At 27.0% G+C, this 27,291-nt stretch overlaps 3 protein-coding genes across 4 annotated transcripts; 1 reads left to right on the top strand and 2 right to left on the bottom strand.

Annotated features, from left to right (window-relative positions):
* The first annotated feature begins 8,714 nt into the window (after positions 1-8,714).
* Positions 8,715-16,610, top strand: LOC127289108 (uncharacterized). Its single transcript, XM_051316883.1, has 4 exons — positions 8,715-8,866; positions 9,307-9,361; positions 11,448-13,707; positions 13,775-16,610. The coding sequence occupies exons 1-4, from the start codon at positions 8,808-8,810 to the stop codon at positions 15,979-15,981; spliced, it is 4,581 nt and encodes a 1,526-aa protein (XP_051172840.1). The 5' UTR covers positions 8,715-8,807; the 3' UTR covers positions 15,982-16,610.
* Positions 16,611-17,087: 477 nt separating this feature from the next.
* Positions 17,088-18,476, bottom strand: LOC127289113 (uncharacterized). Its single transcript, XM_051316890.1, has 4 exons — positions 18,314-18,476; positions 17,709-18,098; positions 17,426-17,546; positions 17,088-17,308 (listed from the first exon to the last, which is right to left on the bottom strand). The coding sequence occupies exons 1-4, from the start codon at positions 18,345-18,347 to the stop codon at positions 17,179-17,181; spliced, it is 675 nt and encodes a 224-aa protein (XP_051172847.1). The 5' UTR covers positions 18,348-18,476; the 3' UTR covers positions 17,088-17,178.
* Positions 18,477-19,091: 615 nt separating this feature from the next.
* LOC127289110 (uncharacterized) lies at positions 19,092-22,276 on the bottom strand. Of its 2 annotated transcripts, none has more exons than XM_051316887.1 (4): positions 21,841-22,276; positions 19,939-20,334; positions 19,690-19,807; positions 19,092-19,612 (listed from the first exon to the last, which is right to left on the bottom strand). In XM_051316887.1, exons 1-4 carry the CDS (start codon positions 21,881-21,883, stop codon positions 19,450-19,452), a joined length of 720 nt encoding a protein of 239 aa, XP_051172844.1. In that variant the 5' UTR covers positions 21,884-22,276; the 3' UTR covers positions 19,092-19,449. The 2 variants fall into 2 exon arrangements, with proteins under 2 accessions (XP_051172844.1, XP_051172843.1); XM_051316886.1 differs by having other exon boundaries at positions 19,690-19,825; positions 21,841-22,092.
* Positions 22,277-27,291: the final 5,015 nt, after the last annotated feature.

The following is a 27,291-nucleotide window of genomic DNA, read 5'->3' on the forward strand; positions in this document are numbered from 1 at the left end:
TCAGTTGTATTAGTCAAAGATATTTTTATTAATAGACAATAATTATAGGCAAAATATTTCCACATGCAATTACTTATTTATAAAAAATTTGTGGATTTAATAAGTGTAAAATTACTAATATTTTTATTAAAATTAGACAGTTTACTCAAATATGACATCCATTTTTCTAGTAATATTTTAGTAACATTTTTATCCATCACAAATTTATCCTTTACCCTGTATCCTAACGACTTTTATCCTCTATCTTTACAACTTTTTACCCACCTTTTTTTTCTATGTATTGAGATCCATTTTTTCATCCTCTCCCCTACTAGTTTCGTTTGTACATGCCTAAAATATTTAAATTTATAAACACCTAACAGAGAAAAATCCCGAAACGCTGGGGATTGAACGCACGACCCTATTAAGATTCGCAACCCGACAACTTAACCAACTAACCACGCACGCACGCTAGGATGGCTTGCATGATATTTGAGAACATTCTTGTCACTATTCAGTTAATTTTACTGTCCAATGTAAAGTAAAAAAATTATAAATTATTATTTTATCCAATGTAATTTGCTACTTTTAATAGTTATTATCTTCTTTTAATTAATACTTCTGAAACTTTACATAAAAATTTTTTTTTGCGCCATCGTTCTGAAAAATGTGTCAATACCGTGGTAACTATGGAGAGTTCCATAATTAGGAAATTTAACAGGAACCCATAAGAAAATTTAGTAATATGAAATAAATTATTATTTAAAATCGAAATCATTTAACTAATTTACAATAACATTTTTGCGAAATGTTAACTTTAAATACTTAATTAGTTTGAATTTTTTTTAAACCAGGAAAACTAAAAAGGCCCTTGACAGGGCCATATATGGAATACCCTAGTTGGGATTTTGATCGGGAATTCTGGTCAAAACACTAAAATAAAAAAATATCTAAAATTATTGTAAAACGATTTTATTTTATTGTTAATAACACTTTATGAAGGAGAAACTTTCAAAATTTAATTTGTTCACATTTTATTCAAACAGGGAAAACTGATAAGGCCCTTACCAATGCCTTACTTTAAATAGGGCAAAGTCAGGCAATTTCTGCATGGGAAACTGATTGGTTTATTGATTTGTAGATTGATTGGTACATTATTTTATGGATTGGTTAGTGAATTAATTGATGATTGATTTGTAGATTGATTCGATTAATGAAGTGATTGATTTATTGATTGATAGATTGATTGGTGCATTGTTTTATTGATTGGTTGGTGATTTGATTGATTGATTCATTGATTTGTAGATTGACGGACTGATTCATACAGTAATTGATATATTGATTTACTGATTAATAATTCTGTTTTACATTAGCGGATTGATTAGATTGATTGATTGATGCTTTGATTAAAAGATAGATGGATTGATTTATGCATTGATTTATATAATAAATTGATGCATTAATTAATGATATATGATTGGTTTATTGATATAGATTGATTGGTTCATTGTTTTACGGATTAGTTGGTGATTTAATTAAAGGATTGACTGACGGATTGATTAGTACACTAATCAATATATTGATCAATAATTATTTTTTATATTAGCTGATTGCTTGGTGGATTTATTAACAGATTAAGTGATTGATAAATTTATTGATAAACTGATTGGTATTGATTGATAGTTCGATCGATTGATTGATGTATTAATTTATATAATGATTGGTGCATTGATTGACAGATTGATTGATGGATTGATTAGTTCATTGTGTTATGGATTGGTTGGTGATTTGATTTATAGACTGACTGATGGAGTGATTAGTATACTATTCTATATATTGATTTATAATTAATTTTTTTTACATTAGCGGATTGATTGTCTGATTGACTGATTGGTGGATTCATTGATTGGTGATTTAATTAACGGATTGATTCCTGAATTTATTAGTACACGATATATTGATTTTTTGATTAATAATTGTTTTTTACATTAACGAATTGTTTGGCTGATTGCTTGTCTGATTGATTGATTGATTGGTGGATTGATTGATGGATTCAGGGATTAATTAGTAAACTAATCGATATATTGATTTATTGATTAATTATTGATTTTTAACATTAGCGGATTGATTGGCTAATTGCTTTGTCTGACTGGTTGATTGATTAATTGATTGATTCATGGATTGATTTGTAAACTAATCAATATGTTGATTTATTAATTAATAATTATTTTTATCGGATAGATTATCGGATAGATTTAGTGATTGTTTTGTCTGATTGATTGGTGATTTGATTGATGGATTGGTTGGTGGATTGATTCATGGATTAAGTAGTACATTCAATGAGATAACTTACAAATGTAAATACCTAAAAAAAATATAGGTTCTGAAATAATAAATCATCTGAATTTACTAAAATAAAAATTACATTTTTTTTTCTAATAAAATCTAATGTAAAAGTAAAATTAAAATCAAAATTTAAATAATTCATTATTAAGAACACATCCGCGACGAAAGTGAATATAATTTTATCAATTTCTGAAATTTCTCTTTTTCTCATCATTCACATTCTTAACGATTCCCCTTCAGCTTAGTGACGGACTGCATTACAAAAATGAAAAAAAATACAAATTTCACTAAAATTGATTGTATATTTAGTATTTTATTATACATATAATTATAGTAAATTAATTGAACTCTTAATTTATATGGAAATTTTAAACGTTTTTGTATAATTTTAATCTTGTCAGGGATTATAATTTTTCCGTATTATGTAATCTAACTTCAAACTTGATGTCAAATTAAAAAAAGTTATAATTTGTAAATTTAAAAAATAAAAATTAACAGATTTTTTTTGTGTATTTTATGTTTAAAAATTTTTCTAAATAGCTAGCAAATATTTATAAAATTTTCAAAAGTCCTAGTGAAAATATTCTGTCGGTGATATTTTATACGGGCACTTTTTGAAAAAGTAAAAAAAAAAAATGAATAATTTTCGAAATAATTAATTTTTATGGTTTAAATTAATGTTTAATTTTTTCCACTTCAGTTTTTTTTTTAGATCTTTACGATTTTTTGAACAAAAATTATAATTTTTAAACCATTGGCCAAATTAAAAGCAATTCCATTCCTTATAATTTATTTTTAGAAACGATTACATATTCAAATGATTTTATTCGATACCCCAAATAGGTATCAATGACCTAAAAACACAATTTTTTTTTTTTTTTTTTTTTGAAAATATTTGAAACATTCTTCGCAAAAATAATTGAGTTCTGATAAATGCCAATTTTGCCAATTAAATTATAAAATAAAAATTAATTTTTATATCAAACAAAAATGATGAAATTAAGAGAATGAAGAAGAATTAAAAAATAGTGCAATGAAATTCTATCAATTGTAAAAAAAAATAAACTATCACTAAAATACATAAATTTTTCTAGAAATTGTTGGAGTTTTTTTTTTTACAACTATTATATTTCCTTGTATGAAATGTATGACAATTAAATGCATGTCAGTCTGACCATTTTTGGGGATAAATAGGTGATAAAAATTTATGTCTCTCTCTCTCTCTTTCTCTCCTGAATTTGTGACCCACTTGAGATCAAAGTTTTGGATTCAACTCGGTTTCATATATACGTACACCTGCAGCCTCACGATGAAGAAGGCGCGACTAGAACTAGGTTGCAATTTGCATTTTTATACTATGCCGACATTAAAGGATCACAAACTATTTTTATATCGATGAACAAGGAAATAATTTTAAAATTTCGTTAAATTTAGGTACAAGTTGTAAAAATAGTATTTTGCGAATTTTATTTTAAAAGATTTGATAAAATATGATGATTCGAATTGAAATTTATTAGTTATGAACAAATTTTAATTTTTACAATAAAGTTAATAAAAATTTACAAGGAAATCTCGAAAATATAATGATGATAAATACTTTTTATACTCAGTCCGGATAGGTAGGCAAAAATAATTTTCAAACTGGAAATAAATAATTTATATATTTTTGAATATCATTGTAATTAAATATATAAATAAATTATGAAACTTGATGACTATTGAAAAATAATAGCATAATTAACATTATTAATAATTTTTAATATTTAATAATTATTTTAGATTTAGAATAATAGATGGAAAAAAAATTACTGAAAAGGGAAATTTATTATCTATCTTAATTTAATATTTCATTATCTATTTTTATTAAAAATTCTAAATAAAAATTATTTATTTATAATATAAATGTCATTATATTACTTTCAATAATAGCTGTAAATAAGCTTTGAATTAAATTTCCATTTGCCAAAATACCACAGAAAAAAGAGCTAAAACACATTATTCAATGATAAAAAATCTATTTTACTTTTAATTCTTATATTTTCCTTAATATTTATTTGCGAATTTATTTTTGAAATTTATTTACGCAATATTTTGACAGCAAAATTAAATTACATTCATTAAATTAAAAAAAAATAAAAAAAATATTTTCTAACCTACAAAAATTTTTTAATGCATGCCTTAAAATATGCATGAATTTATAAAAATTTTCGAATTACAAAATTGCTACTTATCGACGATTATTGTCAATTTTGTCATTTTTTGATTTTAATCTCACTTATACCTTTACTTTTTGAACTTCGTCGGTATTTATTTAAAAAGATCGCTTTGTTTACTTTTCGTCAAAAATACTCGTGTCACATACAAAATGTCCCGATGTTGTCAAGTACTGCTGGAGTCATAAAGTTACCATTAAAATTTAAAAAATAGTTGCTTCACAACTCCATTTTTATTAATTATATATTGTAATATTTTTATGAAAAATAATAAATTTTTAATTAATATAACAACAATAAAAATTTATTTATATATTATAAAATATGAAGTATTTTTTATGAATGTTCAATGGTAAAAAATTTTTAAACAATTTTTATTGAGCACCAGAGACAATGCAACCATAACTACACGAATATAATTCGAAATGATAATAAACAGGAGATGAAATTAAACTTTTTTTTAATTAAGGGACCATCTTTTATTCAAATTTCCAATAACTTTCTTTCCTAAATATAAGTAATTTTCTTTAAATTGTGTCATTGAAATCTATTAAAAGTTCTCAATGAAAAGGAACTGATATTAGAAATGTAATGTCTTTTTTTTTTTAAGTAGAAGGATTTAAATATTATTTTCCTACTTACCATATGTCATATAAAGAAATCGTGCTGATTTTCATTTTCTCTCTTCAAATCATTTTAAAAGTTAAAAGAATAAAAAATTTGTTATATGATAATAAAGTTTCAACAGTAAATTGAAATAGAAATTTATTTTTTTGTCATTGATTAAAATAAAATGTGAAAAATTATTTTAGAAAGAAAAATAGACAACAGTTTATTAATAATTTTTTTAATTTTATACATCAATTTTTTTCTACTTTAATACAATAACACGTATTTATAGTAATTTATCAAAAATTTAAATGATCAAAAAAATTTTTTTTACTTTAAATTTTTGTCGAGTTCAATTGAAAAATTAATTTAATTTTTCTTCTTTTTATGCAGTTTCAGTTTCAGCAGTTTCAGCTTTTTCATCTGTTTCTGCCTTTTTCCTGGTGCTGCAGCTAAAAAAATAACATAAATAATGTTTCTTTTAATTGAAAATTATTTAAAAAATTTATTTCTAATACCCACGCGCGGCTCCATCTTTCGCTGCTCCATCTTTCACTGCTCCATCTTTCGCTGCTCCATCTTTCACTGCTCCATCTTTCGCTGCTCCATCTTTCACTTCTCCATCATTCGCTGCTCCATCATTCGCTGCTGCATCATCAGCTAATACATACGTAGTATAACAAAAGACTAAAATTATTACTACAAGAAAAATTGTAATTGCTCTCATTATTAACTTTTAAATTAAAACTGTTACGAAATTTGCAAAATATTGTGTAAAAAAATTTTACTTTACTTTTTTATACTAGTGAATTAATTGCTTATAATTATACAATACCTTATTTTTAATCAAAATTTTAAACATTTATCATTCAAATTAGACATAAAAATTATTTAAACATATATGCAAGACTTCAAAATTATAATCTATTTTTTAATTTACAGTTATCTTTTTTGTGATAAAAAATAACTAGTCACTAATTAACTGTTTTTTTAAATTTTATAATTGAAAAGAAATATTTGGTTGAAATTTTTTTTTTTTTTTTTTTGTAAAAAATATTATATTTATTGAAATAATTTCTAAATAAAATTGTAAATAATTTTATTTAATTTTAAATATAAAATCATAAATATAAAAAATTACACTTCAATAACGTGAAAAATAATATTTAGTTTCATTACAATGACGAATAATTGTAATTTCCTTTTTTTTCAAATCGATTTTACACACATTCGACTGAAAATGTCTCTTGTAATTATTTACGGTTTAGAAGAAGCTATATATATAAAAGCAAAAATATTCAATATGCCAATCGCGTGAATACTTCAAAGCGCTTCAATTTCATCTGACATGCAGAACGAAAGTGTATCCTCACTTGTCATGACAAATCAGCTTTAGAAAAAGAAACTTCATCGCATAATTGGCGTAAATAATTCAACAAGGAACTTCAAACTTTGTCAATCGTGTGAATACTTGCTTTAAAAAAATAGCTCATGAATTAATTTAAGCTTATGACAAATTTTTGAATAGTGAATAACATAAATTTTGTTTATTATTCTTAATTTATACATATTATACTATTATTTAAAATTATTTAACATTTTTCGAATTATAAATTAGTAGAATTTTTATTTTTTTTCAATATTTTAATAATCAACTTACAAACGCTAAACTAGGCCAAATTTTTTTGCGAATGCGTTTAATAACTTTCTAGTAATTTTCTAAAAATTTCGATTATAACTAGAAAGTTACTAAACATTCACTAGATTTCGTTGAAGTGTGATTTTTTTTTAATCTAAAAAGCTAAAATTTTTAATAAAATATAATAAATGTTGAAAATTTTAAAGCAATAAAGAGGCATGTGTAAAAAATTGAATCCTTGTAAAAGTATCAGTTTGTCGAACAGTAATAAAAAATTATCATTTAACAACTCTGAATAGAAAAAATTAATAAAATTTAGTTTGATAAACGGGAGGCATAAAAAAGTTCTAAAACAAATTTTTTAGAATTACGATTTGATGAAATCTTATTTTGTAAAATATTACACTTGCAGAATTTTAAGTTGTTTAAATATTAATTTGCAAAATCTTCATTAGATTATTGTTAAAGACGGAAGTTAATTAACAAAAGAAAATAAAATAGATAATTTGACGAGAAAATAATAAAGTTAGAAATAATACTAATTTTTATTATTAACAATTCCGCTTATTTGGAAAGCGTAAATTGCTCCTCGCTAACAAAGTTAGATTAAGGTAGTGGATTGTCACTTAGAATATTATTTATTCAATAAACAATAATAAATATTATTTTAATTTTTTAATTTAAAATTGGGTTCTGAGTGGAAAATAACATGTTATTGAGAGTGGGATTTAAATGGCATATCCCAAATCCCAACTTTAGGTAGCATATAGTTGGGACCTGATTTGGGATTGGAAAAATTTAGAAAAATTCCCAAACGTGACATTGAAATGTGCATATATACACTGAGAAAAATAATATCGTAATAATAAGAAAATAATTTAGTTAAGCATTTTTAGTTGGCCTTACTAAAGTATGGTTGGCACAACAGAAAAGAAAGTGGCAATCAATCGAAAAATTTAGTTTGCTCTACCAAAAAATATTTTTGAAGGTTTCATGTCTACGAACTAAACAGTTTGGTTCTCCGTACTAAATCGCTGGCACGCAGAATTGCGCACGCGCTGTTCTCGAAAATGTGGCGTCGGTCGTAGGGCCTAGTCAGTCGTGGACCTCTTCCGCGTTATGCTTATCCGATCATTTATGTCAAGTGTTTTTATTGTTCGGCTGGTCTATTATCGTAGCAGTGTCATTAAAGTTTTATAAATATTTATTTTTTAAAAGTGTACTGAAAGTGTTTCTTTTATTTCGAAAGAATGGCTGACGAAGTGACAAAACGTTTGCTAAGAGAATGGGGGTTAGAATGCCTCGTGGCATTCTGTATCAACTTTTGAAAACTTGCTCCTCAATTTTTTGCGATATCATTTTGAGATATTTCATGAAACGCGCGTAGTGTGTACTTACGGGAAGATAAATTATTTTTGTAATGTCTAAGCATAATGAATTTAATAAAGTTATATTATTAATCTCATCTCTCTTGAATTAAAATACCTCATTTTTTATACAAAATCGTAAAAATGACCAAATAAACTATTTTATATAAAATAAATTATTTAGTTATTTCTACAAAATTTTTTTTTTTAATCAACGAAAACAGTAAGTTGAAATAACTAAATTTTATTTACGTCAACAGAACATTTTTTTTCATTCTAATAAATGTATTTATTACGTAGACTAAATTATTTGGTTACACCTACTAAATAATTCAATTGAGCGAAATTTAACGGTTGGACAAAAAAATTTAGTACTCCCAACCAAACGGGTTAGTTGCACATATATCAAATAAAAAATTTGGTAGGGACAACCAAACTTTGATACATGATACCAAACAGTTTTCTCAGTGTATTTTTGCCTACAGTTATAGAAGGTAATATAATTTATCATTCAAAGATTATTGATACACGTTTTACATTTAACTTTTTTACAGCTATATATTAAAAAAAAAAATTAAAAGTGTTGGTATATAAAGCAAGAGTTTTAAAAATTTTCCAATATTTGAAAAGTTCAATTTCAATTTGAAATTAAAAATGGAAAAATATTTTAAAAGTTTATTCCTTATTATTAGCTGCTCATCTGCAATGATAAGGTAAATAATCCAATTATTGAGCGTGTACCAACATGTGAACATTTGCGTAAATAAATGCAAATTAAAACAGTAATCAGTAAAAAATAATGTTGCGAACATTTATTTTTTATTTTATAATATTGATTTGTAATATAATAAATAGAATTTTATTAATGTAATTAAAAAAAAAATACTTTTATAATGTTGACATTATTTTCTGCGCGATCAGCGCAAATATGGCGTCATTTTTTATGACAAACCAAAAATTTAGAGTTCACAAATAGGTACAATAACCCAATTTCATAAATATATAATAATTTTTTATATTTTGTTGATAAAACTTTATTCAAAGTCACTTTTGCTTTAAAAAATGATGATTCTTTTTCTTATAAAAAGTTTTATTAAAGAAAAGAATTTAAGTTATGGATTTTTTTTACTATTAAGTATTTTCAAATTTTTAGCAGTTCATCAATTGGGACTCTCCCACATTCTGAACAAGAACGTAAAGATATAATGGTAATTATACAATTTACTATTATTCTAATCGTAAAAGTTTTAATAAAATAAAAATCAAGCGATTATATTTTTAACTAAATAAAACTATAAATTTGTATAACAATTTTTATTCTTGTCGAAAAAGTAGTTTTAAAACTTATTAAAAAAAATCGGAGAAATATTATTTTGACTGTATTTTAATTTTTGCAAAAAGAAAAGTTTTAAACTCGTTAAATGATAAAAAAAATCATTCTGCCTTTATTTGAAAGATTATTAATGATATTCTTATCATTGGATTATTATTTTTCTGTAATAAAAATATATGGACGTTGAAAGATTAGAAATAACTATATTCGCGGTCAAATTTTTTATTTATTTTTAAATATTATTTTCCACAACATTTTTTTCAATATTTACATGCTTGTAATAGAATTTAAATACATGTTCGATCATCCCAACAAAAACATCTTAGTTGCAAAAACTTCCACCAAGTAAAAATTACCCCTAAAGAAAACTGTTCAAAAAATATCAAATTTCAACTCCTCGCACGTCAGCCGTACCGACAATTTCCGACGGTAGTGTATATGTGTAATTCACAAAACAAGAAATGTAAAAAAGTATACAGTAAAATAAGGTATACCAAAAGTATGGAAACTTGCAAATATCTCAAAAAGAAAACCACTTTTTGCATTGTAGGGCCCAACATTGGGCCCTATGCTCAATTTTTCGGTTTCAAAGATATAGATCTTTTTGTTTGGAGCAAATTTTGTATTGAAAATTTTTTACAAAAATTCGTACTTTTCGAGATATTTTCAAGTTTCCATACTTTTGGAACACCCTGTATATCTGTCTAATCCAGGGAAATAACTGTTAAGACTAAAGGAAAACATTTTTATCCATGTTTCATTATTGTTTTGTAAATTCCAGTTTGTCTTCACTATAAATGAATACACCCTTTTGTTGAAAATCTTCTATTATATTAAAATCATAATTCCGAAATTTTGTCGGAATTTTCGAATTTTTATTTTTTTCTCTCTATTTTTTAACCGTTTCTTTTTATATCGCTATGTCTCATAGATTTCATGGAAATCTATCAGAAAAATTGTCATAATACTGGTTTTTTATCCTAATACGTTTTTTATTCGAATGTCACGGTTTTCGTGGACAATTTGGAAATACAAAACAAACCTTTTAATATAATAGAAGATATTTGAAAAATTTTGAAATAACGATAACTTTTAAAAAAGTTGTAAATTTAGATGTTGATTACATGAACATTTTGCTTCCTCTTTACGCTCAGCAAAAAAATTTGCTTCCTCGTGGAGAATGCATTAACATTCAAATAGACATACATAAATAATATAATAATATAAACATTTGAGTACCTATACATTTGAGTTAAATTAAAAGAATTAATGGAAGTTAAAAAACCAAAAATTCACATTTTAGCTGATATTTCAAAAATTAATGAAAAATAATATATAATTTATAATTATTTACAATTATATCGATTTGTTGCAATGCAAGGAACACTATTATTTTATATTTAAACTTGAATTTAAATAAATACAAAAATTTTCAGCTAAAATGTGAATTTTTTATTTTTTAACTTTAATTAATTTATTAAATTTACCTCAAATGTAAACTTTATATATACTAATCGATTCGTTTTCATGCAAGGAATACAATTAATTATTTTCAATACCAAAATTCAGAAGGCAGCGCTACAAATAATCAGCAGCGCCTTTCAAGTAACATATTATTTGAAAAAAGTAATTAATATCACAAATCATATTTTTATTTAATGTAAATATTTCTAATAAACAAACAAAGGCAGACAAAAAATTATAACAGCATATTTATAATATAATATAATAATAAAATATCTATTATTATTTTATTATTATATAAAAACAAACATCGGTTGTAAATATTTTTTACATTTTTATACTTATTTCTTAACCGCTACATTAAATGTAAAAACGTAACGAAATTTTATAAATTCAGTACGTATCATATGGTTAAACTTCACCCGAGCGAGCGAGGAATACGCCGCTAGTAAAAATTAACTTTATAAAAAAAATAAAAATCTGTTTTTTTATTTCAGACAATCTGCAATGAATCCCAAACTAAAGAGTTTATTTCAATTATGAATACAGCAAATATAACAATGAATGATATTCTTCGGGATGAAAATATTGTAGTTTTAACTACATCGCTAACAGATATATATCCGCAATTCAAAGAAAAATTAATAGAAGAAGAAGCAACGTTCATACCGATTTATGGAACAATGGATAACGACATGCCAGCAATATTTAGCATAGCAGTCATTTTACGTACAACAAAAGAAAAAGTTGAGTTTATTATTCATGCCAATAGTTCTGAAAATGCTGCAAAAATTTTTCAGAATCTGACAAGTTTTATCGATATTTCTGATTTAAAAGGTAATGTTTTTGTGGCATTAACGATTCCTGGAGGTGAAGGGATCATGACATTCTCTGATTATTTGAATCGAGTAGGATACCAACGTTCTGTTTTTTTGAGTCTTATATCTCCAAATGATTGGATTAACCAACGATTTACTGCATTTATGAAAAATTCTACAATTGAAGTAAATATTCGTAATTATTTTGAACCGCTCGTGTATGAAGGGAATAAAATTACTAAATTCACTTTTAGTCAACAGATTCAACAACTTTGCAATTGTGCTATGCAATGTGTGAACCATAAAGTTGCCTTAGATATGGAAAAGGTGTTAAAAGAATTAGAAGAGAAAAGTCATCAACCAGACGAACAAGAAACAATGACCACAATGTATAACTGTCTGTGGTCTTTCGCAAGATCGAATCATAATAATGTCAATAATTATATTCTAAATTTTCGTAAATGTTTCAATGGTATTCAATTCCCAAAAACACATGCTTTGGTACAAAATGAATATTTAATAAAATTGATATTATTTACTGAATGTTTTCAATTTCAAGAAGCTAGTGTCGCCTGGTCTGAGCCATTAAGAAATTTTCAGTTACAACGTTTGGGAAACTTAAATGATTGGTACCCGAAAACTAATAATGGTTTGCTAATTCGAAGAAAAGTAAATCAGAGTTGTAATGCTATGAGAAAAGACTTCAAATTGAATGCGAGGGGAAATTTTGTTAAACTAAGCGATCTCGATTTCAAGCAATGTGATAAAGAACCTAAAGTAATTGAAATATTTGGATTGAAAAAAGTTATAATTGATAAGGATATGGATTTTACTGGGAAGGATGTTCAAATGATAATCATAGCACCCATATGGGAAGTAATTTCGTCTTCGAATAATGGAACAATTGAGCGTAGATTAATTAATTTAAATGGTAGAAATGGAACGAATTTTAATAAAGAAAGAGCTGATAATGGCACTCGAGATGGAAATAAAAATGGTGCTAATGGTTTAGCTGGGAAGCCAGGAGGACCTGCTGGAAGCTTTTACGGAATCACAAACAAAATTATAAATGCAGAACAATTAAGTATTTTGGCAAATGGAGGAAGAGGAGGAAATGGACAAAGTGGTGGACACGGGGCTGTCGGTGCCGATGGATTATCTTATAACGGAGCACCTGCAATAGTTTGTGGAGAAAAACTTGCAGGATGGCATACTAGCAGAGGAATGTACGGAATGACAAGAAGTGGTGCAAAAGTAACTTATCATTTTGATGCCATATATGGTAAGTCTGGATCTATTGGCGGAAGCGGAGGTAATGGAGGTATTGGCGGAATTGGCGGGAAAAAAGGCAGTGTTTATATTTTCCAATTAAAAAATAATACAGATAGTTACGAATCATTTACAGTAGATGGTGAAGCAGGATCATTAGGTAAAGGTGGAAAGGCTGCTTTGGGTGGTAAAGAAGGTAATATGGTCATTGCATGTGAATGCTGTAGTTGGTGGTGTAGTGGCTGTGAAAAATACACAGTGATAGGACCTTTCAATAAAGTAGCTAAAATGGGTTCTGAAGGGAAGTCAGGCATCAGTCTGAAGAGGAAAATAGATGCAGAGAATTCACATACTGAAAATAGTCTTCCAAATTCATTGAATAGATATAAAATGTTCATTAGAACCTATCTAACAAAATTTCCTTTCAGACAAATACTATGGTCCTTTTATAATGATATAAATACATATATGTTTAGGTATGATACATTGAGTTTAGTTGAAGATTATATAGGATTAGAGAAACAATTTTTTTCTTTAAATCACTTTAACTTTACATCTTCATATCAACAATTTAAGAATCGAATTGACATGTATGTCCTAAATCCTAAAGAACAAGAAAAAACTGCAGAATACAAAAAAATTATCGAAGAATTAAAAAATGATGCCGAAAGTAAGTTGTATTTTTTAAAATGTTTTTTGTTACATAAAAAATAGTTTTTAATTAAATTTATTTTCAGAACGTCTTAAATCTGTCTTATCACATCGTTTCTATTATGATGTCACTCTAGACCCAATTGAAGAAGCAAAGAATTCTTTCAAGCCACTGATAATTCAATTAGAAAATTTTAGAAGTACTAACATTATTTTACATCTTCTCAAACAACATATTTTTTCACTGGAAGATACGATGGCAGAAGGTCAAAGATTAATTGAAACATTGGCAAAAGATGCTATCTGGGATACAGAAGACATGTTAGATCAAGAATTGGATTCTGTACTTACAGAAATTTTAGAGATGAAGCAGCATGAACTTTACAATCAAGATAAACTGAAAGAAAGTCGTGAGAAATTAGGAGAAATTATAAGCCTTAGAAGAATGTTTGGAATTTTGAAAGTTGGTTGTGCAGCATTAGGAATTATAAATCCTTTTTTAGGAACAGCGGCTATAGCTGCTATTGGAGTTGTCGACGCATTTACAACTGATGGAGACGAAGCACAAGTAACCGCCATACCAAAATATTTCGAGGTTCTGGTTAGAGAGTCCGATAATTACTATAAAAACATGAAGACTGAAGAAAATAATGTCATTGAAGAACAGGAAAAATTTGTGAAGGCAAAAATTAAGGAAACTACAACACTCGCTGGTGCTGCTGCGATCTCTAATGTTTGGCAATCATCAAGCAAATATAGAAATACAGGATATGGAACACAGCAAAGTGAGAAATTAAAAAATTCCCGACACGCTATGCAGGAAGTCTACGCTCGTAAAGAAACTGAATTAACAATAGAATTAGAAAATTTAAAAAAACCAAATCAAAAACAGGATATAAATGATATAAAAGCTCTTGAAACTGGATTAGATGTAACTAAATATTTAAAAGTAACATCTATGATTGCCACAGGTATATCGGAAAGCGTTGTTAGTATTATGAGAAATGATAAAAAAGTTAATGAAATTGATGCAGCACTAACCAAAAGTTATGATACTTGGAAAGAACTTAATTCATTAGAGAACAATATTTATAACAAAATTAATCCACTGTTTACTAACATGAAGACAAATTTAGATAGTATGCAGAGTGATCTGGAAAATATGAATGAATTTCAACAAGAAATTGCAAAATGGAATGTTACCGGCACAATTAAGGGCATACAGCATATTTTAAATAGTGTGACTAAAAACTTTAAAGTAAATGAGAACATGAATTTTGTGTTCAATAAACTCATTGGAGATTTTGACACACTTTTTAATTTACACACATTATTGTTGGATGGCAAGAAGGAAAAATTAGATAAAATCTATCTTACTAATATTCTTATTGCTCATTCTAATCATGGTAATAATTTGTTAATTAGTGATTCTGAATTGCGAAATGCGATATCAGAATTACAGGTTATTAGCACAACGAATCAATTAGCTGAAAATTATCATAAATGGCTTTTTACGTTTAAACAGTATGCGTTCCCTTATACTGGAGAAAAATTGGATTTGTTACCCGATTTCAGTAAATTTAGAAACAAAAGTATCACTAATTTTGCAAATTTCATAATTAAAAATAAAGATTTTATAATAGCAAATTCTGCATCTGCTACAACTACAAATAATAAAATGACAGCAGTTTTCAAAGGCTCTAACTTTCCATATGACATATCAAGATTTTCTTTCTACATTTGGAAAAATGATGAGAATAAACAAGAGTTAAAAGATATTTTAAATGGTGTGAAAACAACTTTGGTTGCAGATATCAATAACTGTAATTTGCCTTACGATAGCGTAAAGTTTAATCGTATTAAAATATTGTTTACTGTTAATAGGGCAAATATCCAAGAGGAATTAAATGAAGAGCTAAAAAATTTCGATGTAAAGCTGACACATCATGGAGATTCAAAGTATAGATATGGTAGTTCCATTTATGATATTAGAAATAATCCAACAAATTTTCGGTTTGCTTATGCGGCAAACAATAATGAACGGGAATCACAACTTGTTTCGAGGTTCGCCAATGCTCCCTACATGTTAAGTCCATATGCAACATGGTCGATTCAACTTTTGCCAATACATTCATCTCGTAACTTTACATTTTTACAGAAATTCGCTGACATTGTTAGTCTAGAACTTATAGGAAATGCTGAATATTTGGAAAATTATGAATGTGACTCAACATGTGAAGTAAAAATGAAAAAATTTTATACACTTGCAACTGATTTAGCAAAAAATGAATAATTTACATTTGTGAAGTTTTATTGTAATTTAAAAAAAAATTATTTACCCTATAAAAAACTTTAACAAGAAAAAATACAAAAATGTAGTTTATTGTTAGATATATGTAACAACAACTAAATTGTTGTTTTAAATTTATATCATAATCTTTGAAAACCTAATTTTAATATAGGGATTTTCGAAATTTTTAACTCAAAATGCAATTCTAATAATGTCAATTATAACAATATTTACATATATAATTTTTAATAGTCGCTAAATAATTTTTTGTAATATTTATACATTCTGTCTATTTAAATAATTAACATTTTCTAAAATAATTAAAATTTATTCATTCATACTTTATTATATATACTTATTGTATATACTTTATTTAGAAAATTTGTGCTTTTACACATTTACAGTACACAAAAATCAATATAAAATTCTTGTTTAATAATTATTATAAATTTCTCTTTGCAAATTTATTCTCATTTTTTCCGATTAAAATGACTATTGTGAGATGTATACTCTTGTCAAGTAGTTTAAATATTTGTGGAATTGTAAACATTCCTATTTAAAGTCATTGTTGGGGAATATAATTGTAAGCCATTTTGGGGGTTTATTGAATAAACATAACATTTTAAACTGTACTCTTTTTATTTAATTCACCTTTTAATGACTTTATCTCATATTTCTTTTTGTCATTTTTTCTAAAAATATCGTCTATCCGGGTTTACTGAATTAATAGTGTACTGACAATGAGAGGTAGTCCACTACCTTTTACTAAACTTTTGTTTAGCAAAGAGCAATTTATGCTTACCTATGAGCGTAATTGTTGATAGCAAATTTTAAACATACTTTTTAAATATTTCTACCACCTTCAAAAAACCCTACCAATTGAACCAAAATTGCAAGAGAATAAGAACAATCAATTTTATTCCATTTTTTTAAATAGAATGTTTTCCTGGAAAATGAAAAAATCCCTTACAAAGTCAAATTAAATTAAACAGCATGTCTCCATTATTTTTTTTCCATCTTTAACACTTATGAATTGCTAATCGAATGGAGGATTTTGATTGTTTATTATAATATTGTGTATAAATTCTCAGTCAAATATTTCAAACATATTTAATTTGTATTTTTAACTTTATTCTTTAACAATAATTTTTGTTCATAAATAAACATAAATATTCGTTTTCATTTTGGAATTTTCTCATCTCATCCTGCAGTGGCAGTAGAACATCCCACGAATACCATTTCGTTCGTTACAAATGATTCTAATGCATTTCTTGTTCTTTCTTTGCATTCCTTCATTGCAGCTTTACATTGAAGGAGTTTCTGAAGCTCTCTGCAAAAAAAAAATTGACGTAAATATATGTATTTTTATTATTTATATTATAATTAAATAAAATTTTAAATTGTAAATTTTCTTCTTTGAAAAAGTTTGGTAAATACTTCCACTTACCCACAAAGTTGTGGTGTGTATTTAACAGGAACGGGAATTAGAATATTTTGAATGTTAGCCAACATTTCAAGACACATTGGTGGCTCCTTCATGCAATTTTCCTCCGAGCGAAAAATTATAGCTGAAGAATTAAATTTAATTACCAATATGTTAGTAGAAAAAAAACCAACTGCTATTATAAAGCCTTCTTTTACGAAGTATTTTAATGCATAGATTAAAATGTAGCATATAATTTTAAATGATGCAAATCAATTTTTTATAATTTTTAAAATAGATTACTGACCTTCTTTCATAGTACTACATTTGATGTCTAAAACATCTTTAATAAGTTCATCCTTCATGTTTTTCTCAAGACGATCCGTATCTGCTAAACAAAGCTCTAAAGTATCGGTGACATTTAAAATCTGCTTTTTTAATTCAGGATGTGCCACACAATTATTCTCGATGATAAGATCAACGCTTGCTTTTGGATCAGCTTTAATTTTTTTCATAATCTCTTCTTGTAATTCCTTGTAGAGTTTAAAATATGGTGCAAAAATTCTCGTGTCACGAATACTTTTTTGCCTTGCATCACATTCCTTTTTCAAATCATCGACATTCATTTCGAGTATTACTAATGGTTTTAATCCAGTGTTTGATTTCCATACCTTTGCCGAAATACTCACAGCAAAACCTAATAGATATATTATTACTTATAAAGCATTTTGATAACTATTTTTTATTTTCAAAATTATTACAGCAATAACAATATTATAAGAATTTAAAATTTATGAGAACCACTTCTAATTATTTTAATTTAAAAATGAAATAAATATAATTTGATTTGTCAAAAACAGTTTTTGAATTGTAATTAATATTTTAAACAAAAAATGATGTAATTTAACTTACAGCAAACTATTAACATTACGAAAGAATTCTTCATTGTGAAGTTTTTTTTTGGATGATTTTCAGAATAGAAATTAACTTGGTGGCTGACTTCAAACTGGGATCAGGATTCTAGGTGCCTCCATTAAATATATAATGCAGACAAACACGCCTTGAGTGGTTAATGATTGACAAATGTCGGTCAGCGAATTCAAATCTAACAAATCATAGTAAGATCCGGATCTACAAATTGAATATGCAACCAGCTGACTTCTCTATTCTCTTATTATTTACTACTATTATTCAATTGTTATAATTTTTTTACCTCACTATTTATTATTCAGGTTATATTTAATTTTTTAAAGGTGCATTCTTTAAGTGTCTTTTTAGTTTTTAAAATTTTTGCTAATGCTTTCCAAATATGCCTCGATCATAATTGAATTTAAAAAATGATTCATTCTACAAAAAAACGATAAAGAAATAATGGAAACGTGATTGGAATTTGTTGGGACAATGATAATTGTATACATTTTACAAATATGAATAATTGTGCTATCAACCCTAAGTTTATGGAAAACTCAAGTCAAAGGCCACAATTATTAAAATCCGCATAACATTGTCATTATCATTCAGACTGTTCCGTTCAGACATACATATTATGAATTAATTCCATTCTGATAAAATTTATCTTCATGGCGAAACCCTACAAAAATTTTACATACTTTGTTTACGCAGCAATATTTCAAATGTATTTATAACGTACCTTTAATTTCTTTTTTTTTTTTTTTTATTAAATATAGAATTATTTTTATTTTATTGTTTATTAATAGTTTGGGATATACAGATATTAAATAATAAATACAAAACAATATCTGCGAAATATTATCCAGACATTTAGTTCTGTCGAGGAAATATTAATTTACAATTGGAAAAACTTTGTTAAACCAATAAAATGAATCGAAATTTATAAATATATACCTTAATCTATGTTTGAAATATGTTAAATATGAAGAAAAAAATTAACGATATGGATGAGTTTAAAAATAACGAATAATTTCTTCTTTTGTAAAATGTTATTCTCTTGTGAAAATTGAAATTAAAAATTTCAAATACTCTTGTTTCTATTTGAATGAAAATCAAATAAATTATAATATTGCAATTTATTGTCCCTCAGTAATTATTGCTGATTGTGTGAGATGTGAAAATCCATCACATCTTATGTATTCCCTCATTCCATTAACTGTTGTATGCATTGCTGTTCTCGTTGATTCTTTGCAATTTTTAACTAAATTTATGTAACACTCTTGCGTTTTAAATATGTTACTGTAAAATTAATTTGAAATTAATTAAAAAATAAATTTTAATGAAAATTTAATAACATTGTTTTGTTTTTTTCCTACATGCACTCCTCGTGACTGTAAATAAGCGGAAGTGGAATAAAAGTCGAGCCCTTGGGGTCAGAGGTTGTTGTGCAGAGTCTAAATGCTGTCCATCCTGCATCATCGAAACAATCACCATCTGACATGGCAATTGTTACTAATAAAAATTTATATTTATTTAACACATCACTGATAATTGCAATATTTAAAATTTGTATTTTCTTTTATGAAAATTTATTTGAAATTTTATATATAATACTTTAAATGTACCATACTTTCCAGCAACGCTAACTTTTTCCAAAGCAGTATTTATCATTATCTGTTTACTTTCTTCAGCAATATCTTCTTCATCTAAACATAATAAAACTACGTCGGTCAATTTTTTCATAACTTGTCTTAAATTTGGATCCATATAGTAAAAATCATGAAATGCATTATCATAATCTTTTGTTCGATTTCCTTTTTTCATTTTGCCAGGAATTTCATTGTGAATATCAGTTGTTCGTGAAAGATATGAATTCATAAATTTTTCAAAATTTTCATTAACTTCACCTCCCTTTAATTTGCACTTTTGTCTAAGTGCAATTGCAGAAACATTTAATAGAATAACTCCAGGTTCGTGATTAATTGCATAGATACTTTTCGAAACACTAAACTTCAACAAACCTGAAAAATATTCTTCCATTAACCCCTTTAAGGACCAAATGTACAAAAATTTTGCCTAAAGTTTGGCAATTTTTTAAACGATTTTTTTTTAAAACGATTTTCAAAAATTCAAAATGGCGGATCCAATATGGCGGACGAAAAAATTTAAAATTCATCGGATTCACTCAAAAATCGTTACTCGGGGGTTTTCGGGGTCGCTGATTACGAATCTGAAGTCGATTTTCAAAAATTCAAAATGGCGGATCCAATATGCCGGACGAAAAATTAAAAATTCATCGGATTCACTCGAAAATCGTTACTCAGGGGTTTTCGGGGTCGCTGATTAAGAATCCGTGGTCAAATTTTAAAAAATTTTATTATTTAAAATGTCACATCCAGTATGGCGGACGAAAATTTAAAAATTCATCGGATTCACTCGAAAAGAGAATCCCTGAGTAACGATTTTCGATTGAATCTGATGAATTTTTCATTTTAACGTCCGCCATATTGGATCCGACATTTTGAATTTTTGAAAATCGACTTCAGATTCGTAATCAGCGACCCCGAAAACCCCCAAGTAACGATTTTCGAGTGGATCCGATGAATTTTTAATTTTTCGTCCGCCATATTGGATCTGCCATTTTGAATAATAAATTTTTTAAAATTTGACCTCGGATTCTTAATCAACGACCCCGAAAACCCCTGAGTAACGATTTTCGAGTGAATCCGATGAATTTTTAATTTTTCGTCCGCCATATTGGATCTGTCATTTTGAATTTTTGAAAATCGACTTCAGATTCGTAATCAGCGATCCCGAAAACCTTCGAGTAACGATTTTCGAGTGAATCCGATGAATTTTTAATTTTTCGTCCGCCATATTGGATCCGCCATTTTGAATTTTTGAAAATCGACTTCAGATTCGTAATCAGCGACCACGAAAACCACCGAGTAACGATTTTCGAGTGGATCCGATGAGTTTTAAAATTATTTGACAATAGTTGCGTATTTGTTATTAAAATCTCAACTTTAATTAAAATATTATTTAGACATTTAGTTTTTTTTAAATCTATGCCACCATGTCAAAGGTTAAACATTTTTGACGCGATATTTGTACCTCGGGAAGCTATTTTAAAATTGTACATTGTCCAAAAAAATTCTTAAGTAAAAAGAAAACGTTGAAAATTCATGTTTTTTTATAAATAATTATCTGTAATTTGTTTAATTTTAAATTTACGGTTTTTTTTAGATGCACCACTTGAAAGAGCGGTTCCTGCACCATAAGAAACGTATATTGCGAATTTTTTCTTAATGCTTATAGTTGGTTTAAAAAATTGCCAAACTTTAGGCAAAATTTTTGTACATTTGGTCCTTAAAGGGTTAACAGAAAATTATAAAAAAAAAACATTTTTTTATTATGCAAAATTCTAAAATTACGGAATGATTTAAATACGAATGAAAAATATTACTTTTTCTCATTTATATTAATTAATGATCTGTAATCCACTTGATTTAAATGAAAATACTTACAGGCACTAAAAGCAAAAATAAATATGCTAATAAAAATTTTCATTTTGATTGAATTTTCTTTTATCAAAACAACTTTGAAATTCCCACTTAATATTGGAAATGCACAAAATTCACTACTGTAAAGAACGACATTCAAACTATCATCTGCAGTTGAAGAAATTAAATACCCATCATAATTATAGTATCTCTCTTGTTATGATTGGCTCTCATAGTAGGGAACATTTGGATTATAATTAAAGCGATGTTTGTATGTCATCAACACTGTAATCGGTTCAAATGTCTTGGCCCCTGACTCGGTTAATAACCGCTGAATATAATAGAATGTCACTGAACAAAATGATAACATTTTTTTTTGTTAATCTCGAAATAGTTGATATTTGGAAATATTTGAAGGTCACTTGGATTTTTTTTACTAATAATGACGTCTCCGGATATTTAGAGAATCTCGAGTATTAGTAATCAATATGGAGGATAATTATTTTCAATGCTTTAGTCAAATCTGCGAAAGAAAACTTAATACCAAAAACGTCAAAACTAAAATAAACTTAGTACAATAAATTTCTAACCTGGAGGTCAATTACGTAACATTTTCCGGATCCTACTTTTCACATTCCTATTCCGGATTCCACTTTCAAAATTCCGTATTTCGGATCCTATATTCCACATTCAGAATGTGGGATGTAATTGCACTTTCCATATTCCCGATAACTCTCTTCACATTCCCTTTTCCGGATTCCACATCGCACATTCTGAAAGTGGAATCCGGAATTTAAAAAGTGCAACCCGGAATATGGTATCCAAAATGTAGAATCCGGAATGTGGGATCTGGAATACGGAATTTTGAAAGTGGATTCCGAAATATGAAATACGGAATTTCGAAAGTGGGATCCGGGAAAATTTATGTAATTAACCCCCTGGACGCAAGAAAAAAAATTAAATCCATGTCTCAAGAAACGTTTATGGATTATTTTAAAGAAATTTCAAAAAGTAAAGCACCTTCAACTCTGTGTGGAAGATTTGTTCCATTTAAAAAAAAACTGCTCGGCAATATAAAAATATCGACATATCTGCTTACAAAGATTTAACGAATCTGTTGAAAAATTGTGCCCAAAGGGTACAAGTGCAAAATACTAAAGTTTTTTTTAATCATCAACAGAAATTGATATATTTTTGAAAGAAGCTCCCGATGATCAATACTTAGCAACTAATTTTCTAAATTTTAATGGTCGCTTTATGACTCCAGCAGTACTTGACAACATCGGGACATTTCGTATGTGACACGAGTATTTTTGACGAAAAGTAAACAAAGCGATCTTTTTAAATGAATACCGATGAAATTCAAAAAGTGACGGTATAAGTGAGATTAAAATCAAAAAGTGCCAAAATTGATAATAATCGTCGATAAGTAGCAATTTTAAAATTCGAAAATTTTTCTAAATTCATGTATCTTAATGCATGCATTAAAAAATTTTGTAGGTTAGAAAAAATTTTTTCTTTTCTTTCTTTTTAATTTAATAAATGTAATTTAATTTTGCTGTGAAAATATTAATGTAAATAAATTTCAAAAATATATTAGCAAAATAAATATTAAGAAAAATATAAAAATCAAAGTAAAATAGATTTATTTTCATTAAATAATGTCTTGATGCTTCTCGCATCAATTAATTTAACATCGGATAGTGCAGGGATCTGCGTTACAGATGACTGCGTATTCATTATCGGTCGTGGGTATTATATTATTGAATATTAATTGATCTCAATGAGATCTCATCCTGGTGTTCATAGAGTGCAAGTAGTTCTCTTTTTGTTTTGTAACATAATTAAAATGTAATAAAAATATATTTTTGAGGGAAGAGTCGTCGTCGTCAAATAAGCCGTAAATCCCCAGTGTTAATTAATGAGCCTTTTTCCTTCTGAATCGATCTCATTGTTTAAAAATAAATAAATTTGAATCTTGGCCTTAGGCCTTCTGCCATTTTCGCAATTTCTTTAAAAATTAAAAATCCCCACATGGGAAACCGTATGAGAAACCATATCGGAATCCACGCGGGAAATGGAACACGATTTCATGTGCATTCTTACACATGATAAAACAAATAGATTTAAGCATAGAAAATCATATAAGATTTCATATAGATTCTGAAATTTCAACCTAAGATTTCACATGGATTTACATATAGGAAACAATATAGAATTTCATTCGGGAATTTTCAGTTGACTGCTTTATGCAGGCGGCAGTTTACAAAAAATATTAATGATTTGATTAAATATCAAATAATATTACTGCAACTTATCTGAAAATAAAAAAAAGTTTACTTTACTTCTGAGTTAGACTCTCATCTTTTATAATATTCCAGACTGATCTCAACTGTGAGAGAAAATATTTTCACCATCTGGTGGCGTCACTGTGGAACTATAATGATAATCAACATCTATATTGAAATTTCCTATGTCAATCCCCATGTGAAATCCTTTATAATTTTTTTCAAAAAATTTCCCATGTGAAATTCTTTATCATTTTTTTGAAAAATTTTCCCATGTGTCACGTCACCGTAACATTTTTTTATAATATTTATGTAAAATTAATTTTTTTTAAAAATACATTTGTAAATAAATAATTGTTTTTAAATAAAAAAATATTTGTAAACAAATATTTGTAAATAAACAATTATTTATAAATGAACAATTATTTTTAAAAAAACAATTATTTATAAATAAAACGAATATTTGAGAGTAAATCAATTGTTTATAAATATTAAATGTATAATAGAATAATAATGTTAATAATCATAATTAATGTTAAAATATATTAAAAATGATCAATATATAAAAATTATAATATTTCTTTAACATGTAGTGTTCTTGACATTTTGTGTTATTATAATAAGGAAATCAACATACGGAGTCACCAACACATAGAAGAAAAGCAATAAACATTTTTCACGTCTGTGAGGTACCGATTTTGAATCTAACCCAAAGAGGCGAGCTGGTACCGCCGCGAAGAATACATTGGAAAATATACCTATATAAAGGGAGACCTTTCACTTCAAAGGCAGTCCCAAAATTTATACGTACGGCATTCATCGTTGCGAGTATCTAATACCGTTTTAAAGTGTCGTCATAGTACATCAGTTAAAAGTTTCCAGTGTCAATACAGTAATAAAAATTTTACAACTTAGAAGATATAATCTTAGGAGACCCGGTGTTCGAAAAAGGGAAAAACTAATAGAAGAATCTTCACAGATTATTTAAAGGTAACCATAACAAATATTAAAACAAGGATTTATTTGATTGTATAAATTGTTAAGAACATTTAAAATTTTTTTTTAAATAAATAATTTTTATATTATATTTCTATTCATTCATTTAATAAACCTCTTCCCAACTTAGTTAATTTAACTAATTTAAATAGAGGAAATTAGAATAGGGAACAATTATAAGTTCAGATTAGTTAAAATTAATATTTATTTAAAATATGACATAACACATGTTAATTCCCATGTCACATGGGGAATGACATGGGAATTGACTTGGTAAAATTTTTGAAAAAAATGATAAAGGATTAAAAACTTCATTTAGTATTTAACATGGTCTTTGACATGGGAAATGAGGGACCTCGTTTTAATATTTTCCTATGTCAATTCCTGTCTCAATTTTCCATGGGGATTTATATGGGAAACCATATGGTTTCCTATATAGGAGTGGGGTTTTACATAGTTTTTGACATAGGATCCCATGTGGTTTCCCATGAGGTGATTTTCAATAGAGATCCTTATTCCCTCCTCTACGCGATCTATAACAATGGAATTCCTGAGCTGATTTTAATTTTTCCTAAGTAGAATTATAAAATTTACTTGTCGGGTTATTTAACTAATTTTCTTGGTTTAGTTATTTGCCATAAAATAACTTGGCGTCTTGGCAAATTAATAATTAAAATGTGTAGATAACGTGGATGGAATTAAAAATATAATAATAAATAATTTAAATTTAAAATAAAATCAATAATAAATTAAAATCTACCTTATGGTATATATACATATATATTATTATAAAACGAATCTGATAATGAATGCCCTAACTGATTTATGCATGCAAGTAGTAATGGTAGTCGCTCTTCGGGCGCGCGTCTTTTGTATTAATCTATTTTAAAAATAATAATCTCAAATCCAAAACGCATGTGATTGTAAGATAGTTTTTTTTAAAATAAATTCAATGATTACAGGGAAATAGATTTTATTTAGAATGAAATTTTGTCAAGTTTTAAAAATATTTATTTAGAAAATAATTACTTTACCCTGAATTAGATGTCTTGGTGGGTATCGGCAATACTAAAAATACATTAACCAAAACAATCGTATTTTTCTATAAAAATTTAATCACACTCATCCACTGGTATTTAAATATAAATATTTTAAAATACATTAGCGTTGAAAGTTTTTTTCTTAAATTAAGAGGGAGTAATACCTTTGAAGAATAATTTTAACCGTTATTTTGTGATTTCTTTTAAAATACAGAGAATGAATTAATCGAAAAATGAAAAAATAAAACTGATTCAGATTTACTTGAAACTTGCTATTCGGGGGTTTTTTAATCGCTGATTACGAATATGAAACTTGTTTTTAAAAATTCAAAATGTCGCATCTAATATGGCGGACGACTAATTTCAAATTCATTCAATTGGACTGAATTTATGTACTCAGGGGTTTTCGGGGATGTTGATTACGAATCTGAACTTGATTATTGAAAATTCAAAATGGCGAATCCAATATGGCGGACAAAACGATAAAAATGATTCTTTGAGTCAGTTTTTCTTGGGAACCTTCGACAACCTTGAGCCATTCCCCGGCAACGTTGGTTCTTCAACAATCTCAAGTCATTCTACCGTAAATATTGGGGTTTGTCGATTTAAGCCATTTTTTCGTCAACTTGGGGTCATCGTAACCTATTGCCAGTTTCCTGCAAATTTTTATGGGGTTTCCGGGCGTTCCTCAACCGAATGATTTCAGGAGAAACAAAAATTACATTTTAAATTAAAGTAAGTCATTCCAATTTATATGTTACTCTTGAAATCTTAATTCTGAGCTCTAAGTGTTTGATTCTACTTTCAGTGGGATCAAATATTTGGACAAAAATCAATCTGACAGTTTCTACGAGAGATCCCTCACAACAAAAGGATATCCTGAGAATATCCTCAGGATATCCTAAATTGATGTAGGATATCCTGAAAACGTCCATAGGATATCCTAGGATATCCTCAGAACATTCAAACCGCTGTTACGTAGGATATTTTTGGGATATCCTGGGGATATTTTAGGGATATTTTAGGGATATCCTGAGAATATTCTAGGGATATCCCTGGGATATTCCAGGGATAAAAAAGTCTGGATATACTGAGGATATTCTAGGGATATCCCTGAGATATTCCAGGGATTAAAAAGTCAGTTTTTTAAA

The sequence above is a fragment of the Leptopilina boulardi genome, unplaced genomic scaffold (genome assembly GCF_019393585.1).
Source record: "Leptopilina boulardi isolate dan_hultmark-lab unplaced genomic scaffold, ZJU_Lbou_2.1 LbouV2_399, whole genome shotgun sequence".
Taxonomy (NCBI): domain Eukaryota; kingdom Metazoa; phylum Arthropoda; class Insecta; order Hymenoptera; family Figitidae; genus Leptopilina; species Leptopilina boulardi.